At 44.4% G+C, this 24,443-nt stretch overlaps 2 protein-coding genes across 2 annotated transcripts; both read right to left on the reverse strand.

Moving 5' to 3' along the window:
- Positions 1 to 1,701: 1,701 nt before the first annotated feature.
- Positions 1,702 to 2,271, reverse strand: LOC119359648 (chitinase 5-like). The gene has a single exon (XM_037625766.1). It carries the CDS (start codon positions 2,213 to 2,215, stop codon positions 1,952 to 1,954), a length of 264 nt encoding a protein of 87 aa, XP_037481663.1. The 5' UTR covers positions 2,216 to 2,271; the 3' UTR covers positions 1,702 to 1,951.
- A 5,503-nt stretch (positions 2,272 to 7,774) lies between these two features.
- Positions 7,775 to 8,401, reverse strand: LOC119359649 (chitinase 5-like). The gene has a single exon (XM_037625767.1). It carries the CDS (start codon positions 8,348 to 8,350, stop codon positions 8,087 to 8,089), a length of 264 nt encoding a protein of 87 aa, XP_037481664.1. The 5' UTR covers positions 8,351 to 8,401; the 3' UTR covers positions 7,775 to 8,086.
- Positions 8,402 to 24,443: the final 16,042 nt, after the last annotated feature.

Below are 24,443 nucleotides of genomic sequence, written 5' to 3' on the forward strand. Positions count from 1 at the left end.
GCGGGGGCGGGAAGAGCTGACGTCGACTGGATTCGGGAACCCATTGTCGCGCACGCTCGTCGAGTGCTCGCTGGAGGTTCTCCAGTCGAGTGCGCTCGGCCAAGTTTGCCAGGCGCGCGTCTTCCAAGGCGCGAGCCTCGGGGGTTTCTCCAACGATAGGAGTGTGCAGTGCATCCACGTTCCGGCGGCGAAGTTCTTCTCTCTGCAGCGACGTGAGAGGCTCGGGAAGATACTCCTCATGGGGACGCGACGGGTCGCCTCCACCTGCGGCTCCGTCGGTGCGGGGAAAACCGGGAGGACTGGGCGGTCCATCGACCATCAGAATCTTCGCCGCCGGATCGCTGCTGTCGCACTCGGATGCGGTCTCTGCGGAGCCAGTTGACAGGTCGAACAAGCCGTAGAGGGATTCGTCGGGCTCGATCACCGCGACTTGAGGGATGGCCGACTGACGTGCCACCGCGTGTCTCACCCACCGCTGAAGTCTCGACCGACCGGAGCGCTTGCGCCGGCGGGAGACGGGGAGGAAGGACAACACAGGAGCCGACCGGTAGGGGGTCGACGGTTGCCGCAGGAGAACGCCGCGGACGCACGCGCTAAAGTGCGTTGCCCCGCGAACAGGGAGTGCGTCCACGTCGAGCAGAGCCTCCTGGAGCCAAGCAGAGTCGTCGACGATGAATGTGAGCGCACCGAGACGGATCTCGCGGCCCTCCACCAAAACTCCGCCGAAAACCATGATGATTCGGGTCGGAAAAGGTCGCAACTCCTCCAATAAACGCTAAAACACCTGCCCCACGGTGGGCGCCAACTGTCGTGGTTCCAAGTCTGACAGTAGTGTAGGGGGGTAAGTATGGAGAGGCAAGATCTTAGCTATGAAGAAGTTGTAAGAACGCAAGGTTTACGAGTTCAGGCCCTTCTCGAAGGAAGTAATAGCCCTACGTCTCGGAGCCCGGAGGCGGTCGACTGGATTATGAGAGTATGAATTATAGGGGTGCGAACCCTTTACACTGAGGAGGGGGTGGCTTATATAGAGTCCGCCAGACCCCTTCGGCCCTCAGTTATGCAGGGTTTTAAGTACATTAAGGTCGGGCGTTACTGATAATGCCCCTAATAAAGTGCTATGATGACCATAAAAGCTACTTAATGACCGACCGTTAGCGTGCGGAGTGACTTTAGGTCTCCTGGCCGTCGGGTGGTTGGATCTTGGTCGAGTGGTTGCTTCTTGATCGAGTGTCTTTGAGTCCGTCGAGTGAAACACCGCCAAGTCGATTGAAATGTGATTTCTTCTGGAGGTGTCCTTGGGTAGGTCAGTTTGGACAGGTCCATGACCCTACCCTAGATACATAGCTTCATCACTGCGTGCTCTCTCTCTCTCTCTATCTATCTATCTATCTATCTATCTATCTCTCTCTCGATTTATTTCAAATTCATTTTTTGATGAAAATGATCCAAATATATTATCAATGTTCACCGAAAGTATAAAGCACCTCAAACATAATAAAAATTACATTGAGATTCTGAACCCCCCAACAACCACTGCCAGTGTTAGAACGAGCCACTGATGCGCTGTTGTCGCTGCTGTCCTACTGGAGCCGACTACATTCATTTTTAGAGTAGTTGATATTACCTTCATATCAAAGTACAAGACGTTTTTGTAGGCTAGGCGGTAGTAAATACCAAGTGCAATTTATGATGGATGCAAAATGATAATTCGGTAAAACATTTTTGATTCAAATATATCGAACAACCGTTGTTGTCCGTGGCTTATTTCCTTCTCAACAACACTGCTCTGGCCATCTACGAGGTACTCACTCGGTACGTATTAGCCATATCCATTACACGGCAGCGTTGCTTTACTTAGCTCCCAGCAATTCACTTACTTTGCTTTATTCTATAGGATCGGAGGACCATCACATTTCAGGCCTGGGAGTTGAGGCGGGTGCACCCACGTCACCTATGGGGTGCGCTCGCTCCCCACGGGCTTGCCGCCGGACGCCTCCGCAGCTGCGGCGCCACTGCTCGCCACCGTGCACGGGCCCGACTGGCACCCGGCGCCGCAGTAGTCCGGGCCCGTGCCGCAGTAACCCCACTGGCTGCAGCACATGCCCGCCGGGCAGTTGCAGTTCTGCGCGACCGCCGGACCAGCGGCGGACAGGAGGAGCACTGCCAGCCCGAAGGCCAGGAATGTCGCAGTGAGCGGCATCGCTAGCTTTGCCATCTGTGCTTGATAAGTGGCCGGGTAACTGGTTAAGGTTCTGCTGTTGGTGTGGCGCAGCTATTTGAGATGGAGAAGTTCCGCCTGGGGTGGTGGTTTATATAGGAGAGTTCGATAGCAGAAAAGGAAATATCATGGGCAGGCGTGATGATGAGATTACGCTTGGACGTTACACATATGCAAAGGATGACGCGTATCTTATCTCGGTTTGTTAGCCATATATGGGCACAACTGCAGCGGCCACGCACGGCCAACAGTGATGACGTCCCCGGTCCGGAACGGTGGCTGCTGACCGGGCTATCTAATGATGAAATGATAAGTATCTCAATTTTTTATAGGAAAAGACATGCAATTGAAAGCATAGCATAGAAATTTTTCATTGAATCTAGGCTAATACTTTTGTTTTAAAATGTGATTGATTGATTCTTATCCCATACAGGAACAGGAATCCACGCAAATGACCAATGGTGGCCAGGCTCCAGTGAGCTTGTTTAAAAAAAACATGTTTCCATAGCGTAAAAGAAACTGGCAAAATTTGTAAATACAGAAATACAAGTTTAACACATCCGAGAAAAGTTTCATAACATTATACTTTGACACGTGGCCTACCAAAACAAGGCAAATATGTATTTTCAAAATGGGCCGACTTTTCTTTTTGTCGGGCCACAATTTTGTCTTTTTTGTACAGCATACATCACAATATTTTCAAACGATTTTTTACACATTTGTGCAGAAAACACATAAGTTTCCATGGAAAGAAACAATTTGATGAAACATTTAAATATGATTTTTGTTTTTCTTTTTTGAAAAAGGGGCTCGATGGACATCCCTGAGTGGTGTTTCTTAAATATCTTCAAGCTGTTGCGATCCCCCTTAGTCTTCCGGGTAATAAAATATTTCCCGACAAAACATTCTTTGGGTCACAAACATTTGTCATCTTGTTTAAGCTACTCACCATTGTGGAACAATAATACTCTAATATTTATTTTGGATATCACACAATTTTCTTTTAAGAATTGAGCGTGAGCTCGTCCAACATAAGAAGTCACTTAACATAAGCTTCACAACCTCGAATTTTATGAAATGGAAATAGTGACTTTTCTCGTTCCATGTCTCGTATCGTGTCCTATTCAGAGATTTAGATGATACCCTCCATAGTGTGGAAGCCAGTATTTTGCTTTATTTAGAGCAGGACCCAAAATGATAAGTCTTCAATAAAACCATTTGCAATAAGGTTCAATTAGATGACAAGTCATCAATAAAACCATCTGCAATAAGGTTCAATTGGGTCAACCAGAGAGACCATTTTTTTGAGGCGTTCTCAGAAGCATGAGCTGCGAAACTATTCTGAAACTTTTACATATCACTAAACTCCTAACTCAAATACATGGATTGGTGGATCCATGTGTAGGTCATAGCAACTTGATTTCAACATGTTGATTATATACTTTATTACATATTTCTTTAAACTTTTCAAACATATGGGATGTCATATGTTGTCTGAATGACCAAGGGGGTCTCGGACTGGAAGATCTTGAGATTAAGAGTTTTTGTTGCACAAATGGCTTTACGTTACTCACCTAGGATGGTGTATGGAAATAATTGCTCCGAAATGAATACCTACATTCTAAAACCCTCTCTGAAGTTTAGGCAAAGCCAAATGATTCTCATTTTTTGGAAATGTCTCATGGGGGTTAAAAGTTGGTTTTTCGTCTACGAACCTTTATGGCAGGCAATGGTTTATAGGTTTTGATAACACCCATGGCCGGGGATATGCCACCAGTTATGCGGTGCCCATGGCATTATCATATTGCCCAACGGAAAGACATGTCTGTTGCCTCGAGAACACTACTTGAAATCTACATTTTACCTAGGGTCGTAACCGCTGAATATTCCTTTTCGACGACCTATAATTGGTGAGAAATGGACCCAGTTGGTACGTCTTGTTGTTGGGGAACGTAGCATGCAATTTCAAAAATTTCCTACAATCACGCAAGATCTATCTAGCAGATGCATAGCAAGGAGAGGGGGAGAGTGCGTCCATGTACCCTCGTAGACCGAAAGTAAAAGCGTTAACTTAACGCGGTTGATGTAGTCGAACTTCTTCGTGGTCCAACCGATCAAGTACCGAACGTACGACACCTCCGAGTTCAGCACACATTCAACTCGATGACGTCCCTCGAACTCCTGATCCAGCAAAGTGTCGATGGAGAATTTCGTCAACATGACGGCATGGTGACGGTGATGGTAATGTGATCCGCGCAGGGCTTTGCCTAAGCACTACGACAATATGACCGGAGAAGTAGACTGTGGAGGGGGGCACCGCACACGGCTAAGAAACAACTGTTGTGCTTTGGGGTGCCCCCTACCCCCGTATATAAAGGAGGAGAGGGAGGAGGCCGGCCACAGGGGGCGCGCCATGGCAGGGGAACCGACTAGGACTCCTAGTCCAAGTCGCCCCCACCCTTCCTTCTTTCGGAGGGGGAAAGGGGGAAGGAGAGGGAAAGGGGGAAGGAAAGGGGGCCGCGCCCCCTTCCCCTTGTCCAATTCGGACAGCCCATGGGAGGGGCGCGCGCCACCCCTTGCAGGCTCCCCTCTCTCTCCCCTATGGCCCATGTAGGCCCATTATTTCCCCGGGGGTTCCGGTAACCTCTCGGTACTACAAAAAATAGCAGAAACAATCCGGAAGCATTCCGGTGTCCGAATACCATCGTCCAATGTATCAATCTTTACCTCTCGACCATTTCGAGACTCCTCATCATGTCTGTGATCTCAATCGTGACTCCGAACAATCTTCGGATACCAAAACACATAACTCATAATACAAATCGTCATCGAACGTTAAGCGTGCGAACCCTACGGGTTTGAGAACTATGTAGACATGACTGAGACACATCTCCGATCAATAACCAATAGCAGAACCTGGATGCTCATATTGGTTCCTACATATTCCATGAAGATCTTTATCTGTCAAACTGTAATGACAATATATGTTATTCCCTTTGTCATCAGTATGTTACTTACCCGAGATTCGATCGTCGGTATCTTCATACCTAGTTCAATCTTGTTACCAGCAAGTCTGTTTACTCGTTCTGTAATGCATCATCCCGCAACTAACTCATTAGTCACATTGCTTGCAAGGCTTATCGTGATGTGCATTGCCGAGAGGGCCCAGAGATACCTCTCCGATACTCGAAGTGACAAATCCTAATCTTGATCTATGCCAACCCAACAAACACCTTCGGAGACACCTGTAGAGCATTTTTATAATCACCCAGTTACATTGTGATGTTTGATAGCACACAAGGTGTTCCTCGGGTATTCGGGAATTGCATAATCTCATAGTCAAAGGAATATGTATAAGTCATGAAGAAAGCATAGCAATAAAACTTAACGATCATTATGCTAATCTAACATATGTGTCTTGTCCATCACATCATTCTTCTAATGATGTGACCTCTTTCATTAAATGACAACACATGCCCATGGTCAGGGAACTTAACCATCTTTGATTAATGAGCTAGTCAAGTAGAGGCATACTAGGGACACTTTGTTTTGTCTATGTATTCACACATGTATCAAGTTTTCGGTTAATACAATTCTAGCATGAATAATAAACATTTATCATGATATAAAAATATATAAATAACAACTTTATTATTGCCTCTAGGGCATAATTCCTTCACTTGTTACAAGGTTGATGATGGTTAATCTAACAAATGAACCAGACACATTCTATTGAAAATTCACACCTTCAGGTGTCTTCACAGTCAAATCTATATATGAATATGTCTGAAAACTGGTTAGTAAGGGCTCGCCCAAAATTGAAGTCTCAAATCCATATAGGAGTTTGTGCTTTACTTTGGGATATTTGAAACTCTCGTAATGGTTATATTCTTAACTTTAGGAAAGTTCCAAATTTCTAGTGAGTCATTTTTTAGGCTTGTCAACTGGATTCATATGTGGTCCTTACTTCATAAGGAGGACAAGCGGGCGCCCACAGTCTTTGGTTGCAACCGATGAAAGATGGTCTCTTGAGATTTATTCACCCATTTGGTTGTGGACCCACTAGTACGATTTGTGATGCATAAGGCTCATATTCGTACTTTTTATTTTTGCCATTTGGGCAGCCATTTGTGGAATTAATCTGTTGAACTATTTTGAACTGTTGGATGGCATGAATTTTGCGGTGATTATTAAAAATTTGTGTGCATCATTCGACGCATAGACTGAGGGCAGTCCCCTCTTTTTCTAAAAAAAAAGGTAGCCATATTCATATCTATTAAGTTCGCCTATAAAAATATTAAAAATTGAAAACCTCTTTGATTGGTCATGCTCAGTGGACCACATACATAACCTATAAGTTCCAATATCTAGATCGAAGTGAAAAGTGCCTTCTTCATCTTCAAGCTTCGCACATCTCAAGTGGTTGAAAATGAAATGACTCTAGAAGGCCATCATCATGTAGCTTCTACCCGCACTTATGTGAATTAAATGACTATCAAAAATAGTTTGGGTTCAGATCATTAGAGCATCTCCAACAATAGCAGTGGTCCCTGACTTTTTACATCACTTTGCACCAAAACTTGCTCCAACAGTGCTCAAAACTTGTCATGGTCTCCAACGGGTGTGGTCCCATTTTTGGGCAGCCCTCAGAAACAACCCCAAATGATGTATTTACATCACATGCAGCTGTCCTAAAAGTTTACATCACGGGGGCCATCCAGAACCACAAGAAAACGACTGTTTTACATCACTTTGTGCCAAAAACGTTCCTCCAACAACTGTATACCATAAAAAGAGTGACATGAGGTATATTAGGGCATCAATTTCAGGGCAGATGTTGGAGATGAAAATTTTCTAATGTCTTAAAAGTCACTTCTTGTGCCCTAAATTTCTCCCCAACTGCTTTTCAGTGCTTTATTGTAGGGCAGCTATTGAAGATGCTTTTAAGTCGGAACCTTCTATGTTGATGTTGTAGGCCGACTTGCCTTCAAAAGGAAATAATCAATCCTTTTGTGAGGTAACTGATTCTCTTTTCAGTTTCGGCGATCAAAAAATAATAGCTTTGAGCCATTGGATCGGAAATGAACTGATGGATCATTTTTTTTTCTTCTTCCTCCAACCGTCTTATTTTCTGGCTTGATTCCCCATAGCACATGATCTCTCTCCCCGGTCCGATTTTTCCCCTACCTCTCAGATCTGGTGAGGTCCTTATCAAACCCTCATGAGTCACGTCGCGGCCTCGCCTTTGCCGGTAATGTCGTGCCCATCCGGGCCGCTCTCACCTTGGCCTCCTAGCACTACGTGCTCTCTCTCTCTCTCTCTCAATTTATTTCAAATTCATTTTTTTGATGAAAATGATCCAGATATATTATCAATGTTCACCGAAAGTACAAAGCACCTCAAACATAATAAAAATTACATTGAGATTCTGAGACCCCCGAACAACCACTACCGGTGTTAGAACGAATCACTGACGCGTTGTTGTCACCGCTGCCCTACTGGAGCCGACTATATTCATTTTTATAGTTGATATTACCTTCATATCAAAATACAAGACGTTTTTGTAGGCTAGGCGGTAGCAAATACCAAGTGCAATTTATGATGGATGCAAAATGATAACTCGGTAAAACATTTTTGATTCAAATATATCGAACAACCGTTGTTGTCCGTGGCTTATTTCCTTCTCAACAACACTGCTCTGGCCATCTACGAGGTACTCACTCGGTACGTATTAGCCATATCCATTACACGGCAGCGTTGCTTTACTTAGCTCCCAGTAAAATTCACTTACTTAGCTTTATTCTATTATAAGCTCGGACTATCATCACATTCCAGGCCTGGGAGTTGAGGCAGGTGCACCCGCGTCGCCTATGGGGTGCGGTTGCTCCCCACGGGCTTGCCGCCGGACGCCTCCGCAGCTGCGGCACCACTGCTCGCCACCGTGCACGGGCCCGACTGGCACCCGGCGCCGCAGTAGTCCGGGCCCGTGCCGCAGTAACCCCACTGGCTGCAGCACATGCCCGCCGGGCAGTTGCAATTCTGCGCGACCGCCGGACCGGCGGCGGACAGGAGGAGCACTGCCAGCCCGAAGGCCAGGAATGTCGCAGTGAGCGGCATCGCTAGCTTTGCCATCTGTGCTTGATAAGTGGCCGGGTAACTGGTTAAGGTTCTGCTGTTGGTGTGGCGCAGCTATTTGAGATGGAGAAGTTCCGCCTGGGGTGGTGGTTTATATAGGAGAGTTCGATAGCAGAAAAGGAAATATGAAATTACGCTTGGACGTGATGATGAGATTACGCTTGGACGTTACACATACGCAAATGGTGACGCGCATCTTATCTCAGTTTGTTAGCCATATATAGGCACAACTGCATTGGCCACGCACGGCCAACAGTGATGACGCCCCCGGTCCGGAACGGTGGCTGCTGACCGGGCTATCTAAATGTCTATCTATCAAAGGCCTTTTTCTGGTTCATAGGATAGGAGGTAAAATGATATGTATCTTAATTTCTACAGGGAAAGACATACAATTTGATGTGTAGCATAGGAATCTTTTCATTTAATCTAGGCTAATATTCTCTTTTGTAATGTGATGGATTGGTTCTTATCCTACATAGAAATAGGAATCCATTTCTATATAAACCAAAGGGCACTAATAAAATTTTCTATAATTTTTCCCTTTAAAATTCCTGTAAAGCAAAGAAGGTCTAAGCTACTGCTGCGTAGCGATCAGCCGATGAACCGAGTGGCAATCTCGGCTATCGTGGGAATGTATCTAGTACCCTACCCTTGTGATGCTATCGATGCACCGGATGTCACAACTAATTTAAATGTTTGATAAAATCTGAAAAAATTATAGGACATTGAGACAACATTAATATATGTTGTCACAAAATTTCATATTAAAATTTGAAACATTACTCGAGAATACAACTGACAAATTTGACATTTGTCCGATAATGGGCTAAATCTAAAGTCCAACTTGTGCTATATGCAATTTAGTGTTGAATTTGTTTTTTTATTTTCCAAGCTATGTTTCAAATTTTGATTTGAATTTTATGAACATGCATCAACATTGTCTGAATATGCTAAAAAATTAAATGAATATTTTAAAATGTTCTACACGAGTTTGATGAATCAGTGCACCAGATATTCTCCCTTAGTATCATATGCACATGCGCAAACTCTCGAGTATTAAGGTATAAGCAGCGGGCAAACATGGATGGAACAGCAATCCCACGCACCTAGCCCTCCCCGCCCCCTAGTGTGGTTTTCATCACCTTTTGTCGTTGATTTTTTTTTTTTTGCTTCATGCCAAACCGTGTCTTGTTTTCATTTTCTGTTTCTTTTTTGTTATCGTTTTGGTTGCCATTTTATATTTAAATATGTGCTTAATTTTCAATCCATGATTTTTTCAAACAATTATACATGAACATTTTATAGAAAAGCATGAACATTTAATTAAATTCATCAATTAAACACATTTTATAAATTTACAAACATTTCTAAAAATACAATTTCATAAAAAGCATTGCATTTCTTCAAATCTATTGAATGAAACGGAATTCCTTTATAAAAAACAGTGCAAAACCAATAATAGACCAGATGAGAATCTGTCAAATAAAAATAGCAAGGTATCTAACTAATAAAAAATAATGGATCAGACCAGTGATTCAGAACTATAGCTACTAACCGAGATATCTAAGGGCAATTCCAACAGGAGACGCTTATAGAGAAAAAATAAATTTTACTAAATTAGAAACATCTAAGCGATTTACCTTCCAGCGCTAGACGCTAACTACCGGTGCTAATTGATCGTTCATTCGACGCCAGGATTTTGGGGCTCAACTACCAATCGACGGGGAAATTGCTAGGAAATTGATCCTGGTTCCTCTTCTAGCGTATCCCGTTGGAGATGCTAACTATCTTGTCTATTCCATTGTAGCGATATAGCGATAAACCGAATGCCAGCTTCGGTATCGTACAAGCAGGAGCAAATTTCCAACGATGTGCCATCGCACACCCGCACTGGCTGTTGTCAACCCCCATGGCTGTTTGGGATGCATTGGGCGCGCGACATCCACCCTAGTCTCCTCTAGGCACAAAACTCAGTATGCTTTAGATTTTTTTTTTTGAGACAAAGTATGCTTTAGATACGCTTCGCACAAGCGCCCGACCCTACTGGACCAGCCCATCACAGCCAGCGGCCCATGCAACGAACAACGCACTGTAGCGAGCCGGTTCATTCTAGTGAACTGGTCATTGTAGCGACTTGTGCACTGTAAGGACCCGGTATACTGTAGCGAAACAATATTTTGCTAATTTTCTAAAACGTGAACATTAATTGACTTTTCTGTATATTTTTAAAATTCCAAACAATTTCAGAAACGTGAACATCTTTGAAAATTCCCCAAGTTGTTTTGAAAATGCGAACATTTTTTGAATTTGAGAAAGGAACTTATTTTGAAATTCCAAAAAATTGGAAACACAGAACTATTTTGAATTTGCGAACAAAAATTAAAAATAATAACAGTTTTTGAAATTGTGAACAAATTTTGAAAATGGGACATTTTTTAGGTTACTTAAATGTTGAATTTGTAGTGTTAATCGATCGTAGTCAGATGGGGGTTAGTAGTAACTTAGAGCTATGGAGACAAACTTTGGAGTCAAAAGGTGTTAGGCTTAGTAAAATTAAAACAAGTACATGAGGTGCAATTTTAGTACAAATAGGCACGAGAGGAGATGGTGAGCCTTAATGGCTAGGTGGTATCTTAGAACGGCACCTTTTGATTTTGGGGTCCATGTTGCGGAAGGATGGTGACATTGATGAAGATCTGATCCATCAAATCAAAGACGGGTGAATGAAATGGCGCTAAGTGTTTCATGTTCTCTGTGACAAGCGAGTGCCACAAAAACTAAGACATGTTTCATAGGATGGTGATTCGACCTACGATGTTGTATGACAATGAGTGTTGGCCAAGTAAAGAACGACATGCTCAACAATTAGGTGTAGAGGAAATACGCATCTTGAGATGGATGTGTGACCACGCCAGGAGTGATATGGTTCGGAATGATGATGATATACATAATATAGTTGGGATAGCACCGAAGAAGAGAAATTTGTCCAACGTCGTCTAACATGGTTTGGGCATATACAACGTAGCATCCAGAAGATTCAGTGCATAGCGGATGGTTAAAGCGTGCAGATAATGCCAAGAGAGCTTGGGGTACATCAAACTTAACATGAAAGGAGTCCGTAAAGAGATATCTGAAGAAATAGGACATCGCCAAAAAATTCAACATGGCAAGAATGTGTGGAGGTTAGCTATCCATGTTACAGAACCATGAATTTGTTTTGACATCTTTTAGGATGTATTCTAGCCTACCGCAACTTCTTTCAGCTAAAGGCTTTGCTGTAAAACACGATGAAGTTTATGAATATTTAGGAAAACTTGGTTTTTTTTTACTTCTTGTGAATATTTTTAATACATGAACATTTTTTGAATTTGTAAACACTTTTTGAAAATGTGAATATATTTTTCAATTTTGAAAATATTTTTACATTTTTAAAATTTCTTTAGTAAAGTCACAAACATTTTTGAACAAATGTGAATTATAAAAACAACAAAAAAAGAAAAAGAAAACAAACAAAAATGAAAATCGATTCAAAAACCATCTAAAAGGTTCCCAAAACCGACTAGGAATCTTCCAGAACGTCCCAAAACTGGCTTTGTTTTATATTCCCTCCGTCTCAAAATAAATGTCTCAACTTTGTACTAGTTTTAGTATAAAGTTATATTAAGCTTGAAACATTTATTTTAAGACGAATGGAGTATTTAGCAATAAGCTGGCCTAACACAGTTAGATTGGCTGCCAGCCCTATGCCAGCCAAACAAAGGCAATATGCCGCAGAATGCGTCAGGTCTATATCTGGGTCAACGACGGGAGTCGGAATAGTCTCGCCAGAAGCTCTTTTGTTACCCGTGTATTAGTAGGCCAACCCATTTCTAGCGATCTTCCACGCTCCCACGCTCGATCGTTACCGCTCGTGTTTTCTTTTTTTGTCCATTTTTCTTCCTATTATTTTGTCTCACGGGTTTCTTAGGGTTTTACTCTATCTTCTCACCATTTTATTCTGGGTTTTACTGGGTTTTTTTTCTTCTTCTTTTGCTCTGTTTTTCCTCGGTTTTATTTTGTTCCTTTCTACATTTTATTGGGTTTTCTTTTCTTTTTGATTTTATTTGTTTTCATTTGATTTTGATTTGATTTCTAGGTTTTTCTTTGTTTTCTTATCGGTGTTTCTTTATTCCGTTTCTTCTGTTTTCACCACTTTGATTTGTTCCTTTTCTTCTTTATGCAACACATGTCTATATTTTTCATACACATTTTTACATTTTACATAAACATCAGACATTTCTGAAATATATGATTAACATTTATTATACACGATCAACATGTTTTCAAATTTATGTTTTTAAATTTATTTTTTAATACATGTTCTACATTTTCCGTATACATCACAAACATTTTTTGTGTACACGTTTAACATTTTTGAAGTAGATGATTATTTTTTTAAAAATATTTATGTTTGATGACTACCTTTTTCAAACACATTTTGCAGTTTTGGTATATATATATAATAAACATTTTTGTGCATGTTTCAAAATTTTGAAACATAGGATTAATTTTTTTGATACGGGATAAGTATGTTCAAAAATTCAGGTTTTTATGTTCAGTTTTATAATACAAGCTCTACATCTTTTGTATGCATCAGTAACAATTTTTTATACATTTTCTTTTTTTCAAAATAGATGATTATTATTTTACGAATATTGTCTTTGAAGAGTACTTTATTTCATACACATTATACATTTCTAGTATCTGTCATGATTTTTCAAAAAAAAATTACAACTTTTGTATTACTTGATTAACAATTCTTAAATGCATGATTAACTTTTTCCCACATATTGTAAATTTTTGTATACATGAGAAACATTTTTATACATATTTAACATTTTTGGAATGTCATATTAATATTTTTTAATGTTTACTTTAGTGCATTCTTAAAAATATTATACATATATATAATATTTCGAAGTATATAAAAAAGTGAAGAAAAAGAAAAAACATCTAAAAAAACGAGGTTGTGGCCCTCCCATGAGCTGGCCCCGCCCAGTCTCGCGCTCCCTCGGGTGTGACTGCCACAAGACATGGAAACAACTAATTAACGAGCGCTCCTTCGGGAGTCTCCGAACGATCACTTGCGGGTGGGCTGAGAGCGCGTCACTTGGTGCACTCTCAGCCATCGCCAACGTGTCGCGCTCTGGGCACTTCATCCGAATTTTGTTTTTTTTTTTTACTTTTTCGTACGCGTTTCCGGCTTTTTATGCTATTTTTTCTAGTTTTTTGACTTATCGGTTTTTCACCTGTCTTCCTTAAAATTTTCAAAAAGATAATTCCATGAAAAACGTGTTTTTTTGCTTCCACAAATGGCACAGTTTTTCTTCCTGAAAGTGCTAGTGATTGACTAGAGGGGGGGGTGAATAGGCGATTTTTAAGAAAGTCTTCAAAACATGGGAGTTTCGAAGACAAACGATAGAAATGAACCTATTACCATGCAGCGGAAGGTAGACTACACTAAGCAAACTATAGTCAAGTATTCAATGAAGTGAAAGCACAACGACTAATGACACCTAGACAGTATAGATCAGGTAGGAAGATAGTATGAAGTCGATCAAAACAAGCAGTCACTCAGTGAAGACAAAAGATAATGCAAACAGACAATGACTTCACAAGGACCAACTGTAAATAAAGAGATGGGAAGGATAGAACTAGTGACTCGTTGAAGGCAATGATTTGTTGGACCAGTTCCAGTTGTTGTGACAACTGTACGTCTGGTTAGGGAGGCTAAGATTCAACTCAGAAGACCGTGTCTTCACCTTATTCCCCTTGAGCTAAGGACACCCAGTCCTCGCCCAATCACTCTGGTAAGTCTTCAAGGCAGACTTCCGAACCTTCACAGACTTCGTTCACCGGCAATCCACAATGACTTTTGGATGCTCAGAACGTGACGCCTAACCGGCTGGAGGATTCACAGTCCTCAAGTGTAATAAGTCTTCAGATCACACAGACAGGAAGACTTAAGTGATGTCTAACACTCTTTGGCTCTAGGTGTTTAGGGCTTTATCCTCGCAAGAAATTCTCTCTCAAAGACTTCAAGGTGGGTTGCTCTCAAACAACAAAAGCCGTACACTAACTCTGAGCAGTCAACCGTTTATGGTTGTAGGGGGTGGGCTATTTATAGCCACTAGGCAACTCGACCTGATTTGTCCGAAATGACTCTGGGTCACTAAGGAACTAACACGTGTTCCAACGGTCAGATTTCAAACACACACGACAACTTTACTTGGGCTACAAGCAAAGCTGACTTATCCAACTCTGGATAAGATTTGTTCTCATAGTCTTCGCTCGAAGACATAGGATTTTGGTTAAGCATCACTTCAGTCATTCTGACTGGTTCTCTTGGACCCCACTTAATAGTACGGTGGTTCCTATGACTCAACGAAGAAGAAAAAAGAATGACGAAACAACTAAGTCTTCGCGCTCCATAGTCTTCACACGATGTCTTTTCTTGTCATAGTCTTCAATGTGAATGTCTTCACATCCCACCTTTGACTTCAATGTCTTCATACATTTTTAGGGGTCATCTCTGGTAGGAAAACCGAATCAATGAGGGACTTCTACGTGTGTTATCCTGCAATTCTCACAAACACATTAGTCTCTCAACCAGGTTTGTCGTCAATACTCCAAAACCAACTAGGGGTGGCACTAGATGCACTTACAATCTCCCCCTTTTTGGTGATTGATGACAAACTGGTTGAAGTTTTCAACGGGGAATAAAATATGTGAAATTGTAAAGGATAGGGTATTGTCTTCATAAGTTGCAAAGGCTCCCCCTAAAGATGTGCATATAAGTAATTTTCTCTTGGAATGCAAATGCACATGGCAGGTTGTACTTGTGGAGATCCTCTTCAACCTATGATGACAATTCATCATGCATGATATGATGTAACGAAGATAATGACATGCATAATGAAAAATGGACGTCTGTAAAATGACCTAAGTGCGGAATTTATCATCGCACATGCGGAATTTATCATCGCATCACAGAATAGCAAATAAGTAGCAGACGCCCATCGAGTTTAAGTGTTACAACTCAAAGAACCAAATGTATCGAAAAGCAAGTAAGAGTTGTAAGCACTTGGCAAAAGTAGCAAAAGGTAAAGCAACCACCCATATGGACCCGCTTGAAGACTATCAACTCATACGCTTCTCCCCCTTTTGTCAGTAAGGACCAAGAAGGTTTGAAGACATAGAGCGCCTACTCGTTCCCATGAGGTGCAGGCGAGGGAGCAGGGTCGTCATTAAGGTCCGGTGGTGCAGTGTCGACACGCGCTGAAGTTGGAGGAGGTGAAGTTGCATCATCTTGGTCATCAATGACTCTGGCATTCGCTGTCGCAACTGAGGACGAATAGTCAGAGTCTTCAAGTGAGGGAGTCCGACGCAAGTGAGCATTCCTGGGAGGAGTTGAGTCAAACTTGAATCGTTCGGTGAAGCCATCGTCTTGCAGATCAGCTTCAACACTAAGCAATGTCAAACTCTTCCACGACCTCCGACAAGTTTCATGAGTGACAAAGGCATTCTTGGTGGCAAGATTGCGAATGCGGTTGACATCCACTAAGAGGCTTTGCATTTGACGCTTAAGCCAGTCGTGATGTTTGTCCTATTTCTGGTGTAGCGCGACGAGAAGCTCTCGGTCATTGAGAACACGAGAACGCCTCCGAGGCCTTTGCGCAATTGTGCTTCCTGTGGCGTTAGTTTGAGCACGAGGGGCACGTGTGTTGCCAGCGAGGGGATAAATGCGAGAAACTGCTTGAACTCCTTCAATAGGCTGGATGAAGCTTTGGTGATCAACATTGTGAAGATAAATGGGATCTTTAGCAGGCTCTGGGTAAATAGCTTCAACAGACATATCAACCTCTGGCAAGAAGACAAGATGATTGCGTGCAGACGGCTGATAGTTGATTGCAGAGTGAAGCTTGATAAGGCGCATTACCCATGGAGCATAAAACTTTAGAAGAAGTCTTAAGCATTGAAGCTGATGCCATTGAAGATATAGAAAACCAAAGTCTTCATTGCTCCTTCAAGCTTCGCTGCAGATGAATGTCCTTTGACAGGCCATAGAGTCTTTCTGATGATATGGTAAATGGTGCGAGGCAGATACTCTAGGTCTTCAACAAAGAATTCAGACGGGTATTCAGCGTCGTGAGGCAAAGGCTTCATCATGCTCAGCATTTGACTCATGTTGGGTTCTGGCTTCTGAAAAATGCTCTCCAAAGCATTCTGGTGTTGTTGACAACCTGGCTCATAGTATTCACCAGGAGTGGGCATGCCTGTGAGCTCAATGATATCAAGACCTTTGGCTTCATGATGGACATTGCCTGTCATCCACTCAAGGACCCAAGTCTTTGGATCCCTGTTGTAGCCTCGAATGTGAAGAGTTGCATAGAACTGTAGCAGAAGCTCTTCATTCCAGTGTTCCTTATCTGTGAAAAACTGCAGAAGTCCAGCGTCTCTGAAACAATCCAACGCTTCTTCAAGGCAGGGCAGGCCAGCTATGGCTTCAGTGTCGAGACACATATGTGGAAATATGCGCCCTTGATTGTATAAGACGCAGGAATAGTAGTTGTGCTGCTGATGTCTCCAGAACCGATCTGATGAAATGTGAGGTTTGGTATAAGGGTTCTTGGCGCTGTTGAAGAAGGTGTTATGTGCCACGAAGCCATTCACATTGAAGACCCCAGGTGAAGTTGCAGTGTCTGGGAATCATGGAAGTCTTGGCTTGGGCTTCTGGACGGGAGGTCTGTGCTTGACATGATAGTCAAATTGTGGACCCGCCGCAGGTGGAGGAGTCAGAATGGGACATCAGACCATAACAGGCTGACCACGATCAAATGCCAGCTCAATGGTGTGTGGTCTTGGAGGGGGAACATGAGCATTCGCATTGTCGTTGACATGGGCTTCAGGGGCTACATTGGCTTCAGGTGCTTGCATCTCAGGTGCTTCAGCAGTGGCTTTAGGCGCTTGCACTTCTGGTACCACATGAGCTTCAGGCACCACATTAGCTTCAGCCATGACAACGTCATTGGCTTCAGTGTTGATGTTGGTGGCTGCCTCAAGATTGTTAACCTCCACTTCAGGAGCTGGAGGGTCGGACACGTTCTTCTCAAGAACAATATCTTGGTGGGACGGGGGTGTAGCAATGCTATCTTCTTCAACTCTTGGTTCTTCTCTTTCATCGGCTGATGCAGCCGGAATGTCTTCAGCGGTTTTGGCTTCAGACTCTGACACGTGCACAGTGGGAGTGACTTGGGGCCTCGGTCCTTTGCGAAGCCTGCGTAATGCTGGCGACGGTTGCGGAGATAGAGTTTGCTGGACCTCAAAGGCATTGTCATCTTACACGGGTGAGGTGACTTGTGGTTGGGGAGAGCTTGGGGTGTCTTGTCATTGTGGGTGATCAGCTCACGATGCATCCTGAGCAGTTGGCGTCAAAGGACGACCAATGCTGATGAGTTCGCTGTGCGTGAGCATAGGCGATGATACTAACTGGTGCTCGATTTGAGGAAGGACTTCATCATCTTCAACATTGTTGTGAGGACCAATGTCTTCAGCTGCGGTGGGGTCAACAGCTGGATTGTCTTCAGCTTCAGGAGCCTCTGTGGAAGCAGGCTCATGAACTACCACTTGGCGTTCTTGATTTTCAGACGCAGGACGAGCCACTGAGATTGGCTCGACCTCAAGGAGCTCTGTGGGAGCAGCCCGGTCTCTCTTCTTGATTTTTCATTTCTTGGTTGGAGGAGCATCATCAGTGGTGGCCTTAGTTTTGCGCTTTCTGGCTTCAGCTTCAGCTGCCCTTGTTTTCTTCAGTTCTGAAGCCACTGTGGGGACCTTAGACTTCGAGCCTGTCATACTGGCTGGGAAGACAATTGGATGTACTTCCTTCCTTGGTGCTTCGGGTTCTGCCACAGCTGGCTTCTTCTTCTTCTTGGCCGCCATTCTGGGGTCGATGTCTGGTCGCCCCAAAGCCTTGCGCTTTTCAGCTTCATTGTATCCCTGAACACATTTAGCAGCAAGATCCTTCATGCGCTCACGAGAACCTTTGGCTTCTTCGCGTTTGGTTCGGAATGCTTTCTTGAGCTCATGCATCATGACCTGAAAGTTCTGAATATCTTCAACATTGAGCTTAGCCATATGCTTCTTGAACTGAGCCTTTTCATAATCTATCTTATGCTTCAGCTCAACAATCTTCTGAGCTAGAGCCAGCTCAGCAGCAATGTATTCAAATTTAGCAGTGGAGAGAGATACACAGTTCTGCTTCTTTGAAGACCAACAAACAAGTGATCATCCCAGAAAGTGACATGTGCCTGATGTAGACTTGCGATCCACCTTGTCACCAGCATAATCAACATCCGAGAATCCAACTAGATCAAACTCTGATCCCTTTGGATACCATAGTCCTAGTGTTGGGGTGTGAGCCAAATATCGAAGAATTCGCTTCACAGCTAAGTGATGCGATTCCTTTGGTGCCGCTTGGAATCGGGCACACATGCAAACACTAAGCATGATATCTGGCCTAGATGCACATAAATAAAGCAAGGAACCAATCATGGAGTGGTATACCTTTTGATCGAACTCTTTACCATTGTCGTCGGAGCCCAGATGGTGTTTAGCTGGCACTGGCGTCGTGTACCCTTTGCATTCTTGCATTCCAAACTTCTTTAGGCAATCTTTGAGGTATTTCTCTTGAGATATGAAGATGTCGTTGAGTTGCTGACGTATTTGAAGACCAAGGAAGACTTCAGCTCACCCATCATGGACATCTGATATTGCTCTTGCATCATATATCCAAACTCATCACTGTATTTCTGGTTGGTGCAGCCGAAGATAATGTCATCCACATATATTTGGCACACAAACAATTCACCATCATATGTCTTCATGAAGAGAGTGAGATCCAGGGAACCAGGTTTGAAGCCTTTGCGCTTCAGGAAGTCTTTGAGTGTGTCATACCAAGCTCGAGGAGCTTGTTTAAGGCATACAGTGCCTTGTTGAGCTTGTAAACCATGTCAGGATGTTTTGGATCTTCAAAGCCAGACGGTTGTGCAACATACACTTCTTCTTCAATCTTGCCATTGAGAAAAGCACTCTTCACATCCATTTAATACAGAAAAATGTTATGATGATTTGCATAGGCCAGCAGTATGCGTATAGCTTCAAGCCTAGCCACAAGAGTAAATGTTTCATCGAAGTCAATTCCTTCAACTTGAGTGTAACCTTGAGCAACGAGACGAGCTTTGTTTCTGACAACTTGACCATGCTCATCTTGCTTGTTGCGATATATCCATTTAGTGCCTATGATATTGTGCTTACGAGGATCAGGACGTTTGACTAGTTCCCATACATTATTCAACTCAAATTGTTGAAGCTCTTCTTGCATAGCTTGAATCCATTCAGGTTCCATGAAGGCTTCATCAACTTTCTTGGGTTCAGATATTGAGACAAATGTGAAGTGTCCACAAAAATTTGCTAGTTGTGTTGCCCTTGAATGAGTGAGTGGACCAGGTGCATTGATGCTATCAATTATTTTCTCAATCTGTACTTCATTTGCAACTCGTGGATGAGCAGGTCGAAGATTTTGCTCATTCTGAGCATTGTCATCGTCGGAAGGATTGTCTTCAGGCTGAGCATTGTCTTCAGATTGATCAGGTGCAGAGATGATGAGTTCCTCTTCAGGCTCAGCTTCAGACGGTATGATTTCTCTAGTTCCCATAAGCTTGATGGAACTTCATCTAGCACATTTGGCAGGTGCTCTCTTTGTGAGCCGTTAGTCTCATCGAACCGCACATCCATAGTTTCAACCACTTTATAGTGAAAGAGGTTGAAGACTCTGTAGGAGTGCGAATCCTTTCCATATCCAAGCATAAAACCTTCATGTGCTTTCGGTGCAAATTTTGAAGTGTGATGTGGATCCTTGATCTAGCACCTGGCACCAAATACTCTGAAGTAACTAACATTTGGCTTCTTGCCAGTAAGGAGCTCATAGGATGTCTTGTTCAGAAGCTTGTGAAGATAAACACGATTGATGATATGGCATGCAGTATCAATGGCTTCAGGCCAGAACTTTCTTGGAGTCTTGTATTCATTGAGCATCGTCCGAGCCATCTCAATATGTGTTCTGTTCTTGCATTCCACGATGCCATTTTGCTGCGGAGTGTATGGGGCTGAGAATTCATGAGTGATGCCCAAAGTATCAAGATAAGTGTCGAGGCTGGTGTTCTTGAATTCAGTGCCATTGTCACTTCTGATGTGCTTGATCTTGACGCCATAGTTGTTCATGGCTCGATTGGCGAAGCATCTGAAGACATCCTGCACTTCAGTCTTGTAGAGGATTATATGCACCCATGTATGTCGGGGGTTTGGTGCGACATATGCCAATGGATGGCTTATCATGGTGGGGGCGAGTAGAACGTCGCCGGTGCCTGGAAACGGGATGAGGTGAAGACATGCACGCCGGCGAATCTTACCCAGCTTCGGGGCTCTCCGGTGTCAGGACCCCGACTCGATGTCACATCGATCTAGCCTGTAGCACCTCATATCACTTTGCGGCCTCACGCACGGTATCCCCATGGGTGTTGCCTTACCTTTGCCCGGGACCGTTTGCGCCTTTTGGCTCACGTATATGATAGTGTCGCTAGCATCCATATGATAAGGAGCCCGGGCTGACATGACTAGTCGTAAACCCAAAGTGGCACAGACTTACAGGGACAGGCATCCATGACCCAGCATCGAACGTGTCGGTCATCAGCGAGTGAATCCAGGCTGTAGCACTGGGCTAGCAGGACTCCGGTATTCATCGCGTGACATTTCCCCGAAGGGACAGACACAGGAACGAAGAAGGACACATGCCGGCCAGCCTAAGTGTTCCGGAGCAGTAGCAAGCTACCATGGCTCAGTGGAAACACTAGGAGACATTTCCCGGTAAGAGAGGCTACTAAAGATAAACAACTAGATGGTCAGATCCCACACATACCAAGCATTTCAATAACATACACACAATATGCTCGATATGTGCAAATACAACATGGCATCACAACATGACTCTACAAATCAAGTATTTATTCATTAGGCTCCGAGGAGCGAGATATTACAAACATAGGTCTCATGACCCAACATTCAGAGTATACAAGTCAAAGCACAAGCGGAAACTATCATGTCTGAGTACAGACCACTATAAATGAAAAAGGCTGAGAAGCCTGACTATCTGCCAGATACTGCCGAGGGCACAAGATCGTAGCTGAGGTAACAAGCTAAACGTCGAAGTCCACGCAAAACTACTAGCGAGACCGAAGTCTCTCTGTAAAAACATAAATAGGCAAACGTGAGTACAAATGTACCCAGCAAGACTTACATCAGAACTATCTACATATGCATCATTATCAACAAAGGGGATGGTGGGGTTTAACTGCAGCAAGCCAGCTTTGACTCGGTGGCTATCCTGAACTACGACTGCGAGTAACTCTTTTGAGGTGGCGCACACGAGTCCACATATTCACCATATCAATACACCACTATGGATCCGCTCCCGTCTCCCTACGAGAACGCCATCCATAGCACTCACGCTTATCTTGCGTATTTTAGAGTATCCACTTTCACTTGTCTATGAACTGATATAAGCAACCCAGAAGTCCTTTTCCGCGGACACGGCTATTCGAATAGATCATATTAACCCTGCAGGGGTGTACTTCTTCACACACGCTCTCACCACTTACCGCCGTTTACACGACATGTACTCGGCAACCTTCAAGCGGAAGCCCAACGTGGTTGTCGGCCACGGCCTGCCTAAACACTCAAGTCTCTAGTCCAGGTTTATCGCCTATTCGGGTTCCATCCATGAGGAGATCCGGCCGGAGTTTCGCTCACAGCCCCAAACGATGTGAACAGGGTTCCGTGACACCAAACGGGCGCCCGGTTTACCCGGCCACGTGCCTACCGCATCACAGCCCACCCCTACGGTCAGCGCTGTCCACGGCCTCCAGCATACTACAAACACCAGAAACTACTTGCAACTCCTGGACAAAGGACAAGGGTGATTAAGAAGCCGAGAGGGTCCATTGGTTTCGGGCCCAATGCGTGGTAGTAGCTGAATCATGGATCACAAACACAGAACTCAGTTCCTGAGGACGGCTGCAATGAGACAACCCACCATGTACTCCTACATGGCCTCTCACCGCTACCTTTACCAAATCGTATTCACACACTTAGCTCACACACAGTAGGACATGTTCACACACCTCTGATTCATCCCCGATGAATCAGACCTGACTCAACTCTAAGCAGTAGCAGGCATGACAAACAAGCATGAATGAGTAGGCACAACAGGGCTCAAACAACTCCTACTCATGCTAGTGGGTTTCACCTATTTACTGTGGCAATGACAGGTCATGCAGAGGATAAAGGGGTTCAGCTACCGCAGCAAGTAACAGATGAATCGGTGTTGTCCTAATGCATTAAAAGAGAGCAGGAGCGAGAGAGTAGGATTATATTGGAATGAACAAGGGGGTTTTGCTTGCCTGGCACTTCTGAAGATAACATTGAGTCTTCATCAGTGTCAACGATCACATCATCGGTATCACGTCTATCGAGAGGGGACAAATACCGGCAACACAGAAAGGAACACAATCAATGCAATGCACAATATGATGCATGCTCATGACATGGCAATATGAATGTGTTTTGAGCTAATGCAACTAGCAACAGATTAAATGAAGTTGGTTTGAATATAAGATTCAAATTTAAACCCCATATGTGATTATTCAAATGCCATTTAATTGATTTGTGCTAAACAGCAGCTATAAGTTGTTCTAACATGCATGAAAATGGTACAGATGGATTCCTTGAATTTTTCTGATAATTTTTCATATATAAATTATTTAATTTGGAGTTACGGTTAATTTTCTATGATTTATTGAAGTTTTAGGCATTTTCTGAAATTTCCTGGATATTTAGAATTAAAATAATTCCAGAAAATGAATTTGCTGCATCAGCACTACGTCAGCATGACGTAAGCGAGTCAACGGGCAGCCCAGGTCAAACTGACCAGTGGGTCCTCCGTGTCAGTGACTAACCTAACTAACTGGGTTAGTTAGCGTTTTAACTTAAACTAACCTAGATTAATTAGGCGGGCTGGTCCCGCATGTCAGTGACACAGGGAAGGTCAAACCCCGGTCAAATGGCCCAAACAGGCCGGCGGCTCAACGCCGGCGGCAACAGGCACGGCGGAGGGCTTCGGGATCGCTCCTCCGGCGACCATTCGGGCGGCGGAGAGGCTCTACGGGTAGCTGGGAGGGCGCCGCGTCTTCCTGTGGAGTCGGTTGGGGTCGGGGCGGCCGGAATCGGCGCCGGCGTCGACCTAGGTGGCCGCCGGAGTTCGGCCAAGGTCGAACGCGGAGCTGCGGTGCACTAGAGGGGAAACGGAAAGGCTCTGTGGGCTCCTGGGAGGGCGGCGAACTCGGTAATGTGCTCGGGCGCTAGCTGGGGTGACCCTGGCCACGGCAGCGCCATGACCGGCGGCGAGGAGCAATCGGCTCCGGTGAGAAGGCGGCTGGAGTGCGGGAACGAGCGCGGGGAGAAGGGGAAATGGAAGAGGAGCTCACAGCGAGGTCGATGAGCAGCTCGGTGGTCTCGGGGAGGCGGCGGAGGTGGCGAATTGACCGCGGCGAACTTCGGTGGCCGGCGACGGAAACGGCGATGGTGGCGGCGTTGCAGCACGTCCGGGAGGTCCGTAGCTCAACGAGGAGGTGGAGGGGGTTGTGGCGGAGCTCGGAAGCGGGTCGGGGAGGCGAGGGGAGGCCAGTGGCTACGGTGATGCCCGTCGGCGGCGGCGGTGGTTCTCGGGTGAGAGGGAGAGAGAGCAGGGGGAGAAGAGGAGGGCGAGGGAGAGTGAGAGCGGTGCGGGGCAGCTGCGTGGCTTCGTCCGGGGCATCGAGGGAGTCCGGGGGAAGCAGGAGGTGGCCAGCAGGGGGGGAGGTGGCGCGCGCGCGTGCCGGCGAGCGTCGGGCACACGCCCTCGTCCTTCTGTCCGAGGAGGAAGACGACAGGGAAGGCGCGG

This window comes from Triticum dicoccoides, chromosome 2A (assembly GCF_002162155.2).
Source record: "Triticum dicoccoides isolate Atlit2015 ecotype Zavitan chromosome 2A, WEW_v2.0, whole genome shotgun sequence".
Lineage (NCBI taxonomy): Eukaryota > Viridiplantae > Streptophyta > Magnoliopsida > Poales > Poaceae > Triticum > Triticum dicoccoides.

Excerpts from the sequence above, each read along its gene's own strand:
- LOC119359649 (XM_037625767.1), bottom strand. The coding sequence starts at position 8,350 with ATGGCAAAGCTAGCGATGCCGCTCACTGCGACATTCCTGGCCTTCGGG.
- LOC119359648 (XM_037625766.1), bottom strand. The coding sequence starts at position 2,215 with ATGGCAAAGCTAGCGATGCCGCTCACTGCGACATTCCTGGCCTTCGGG.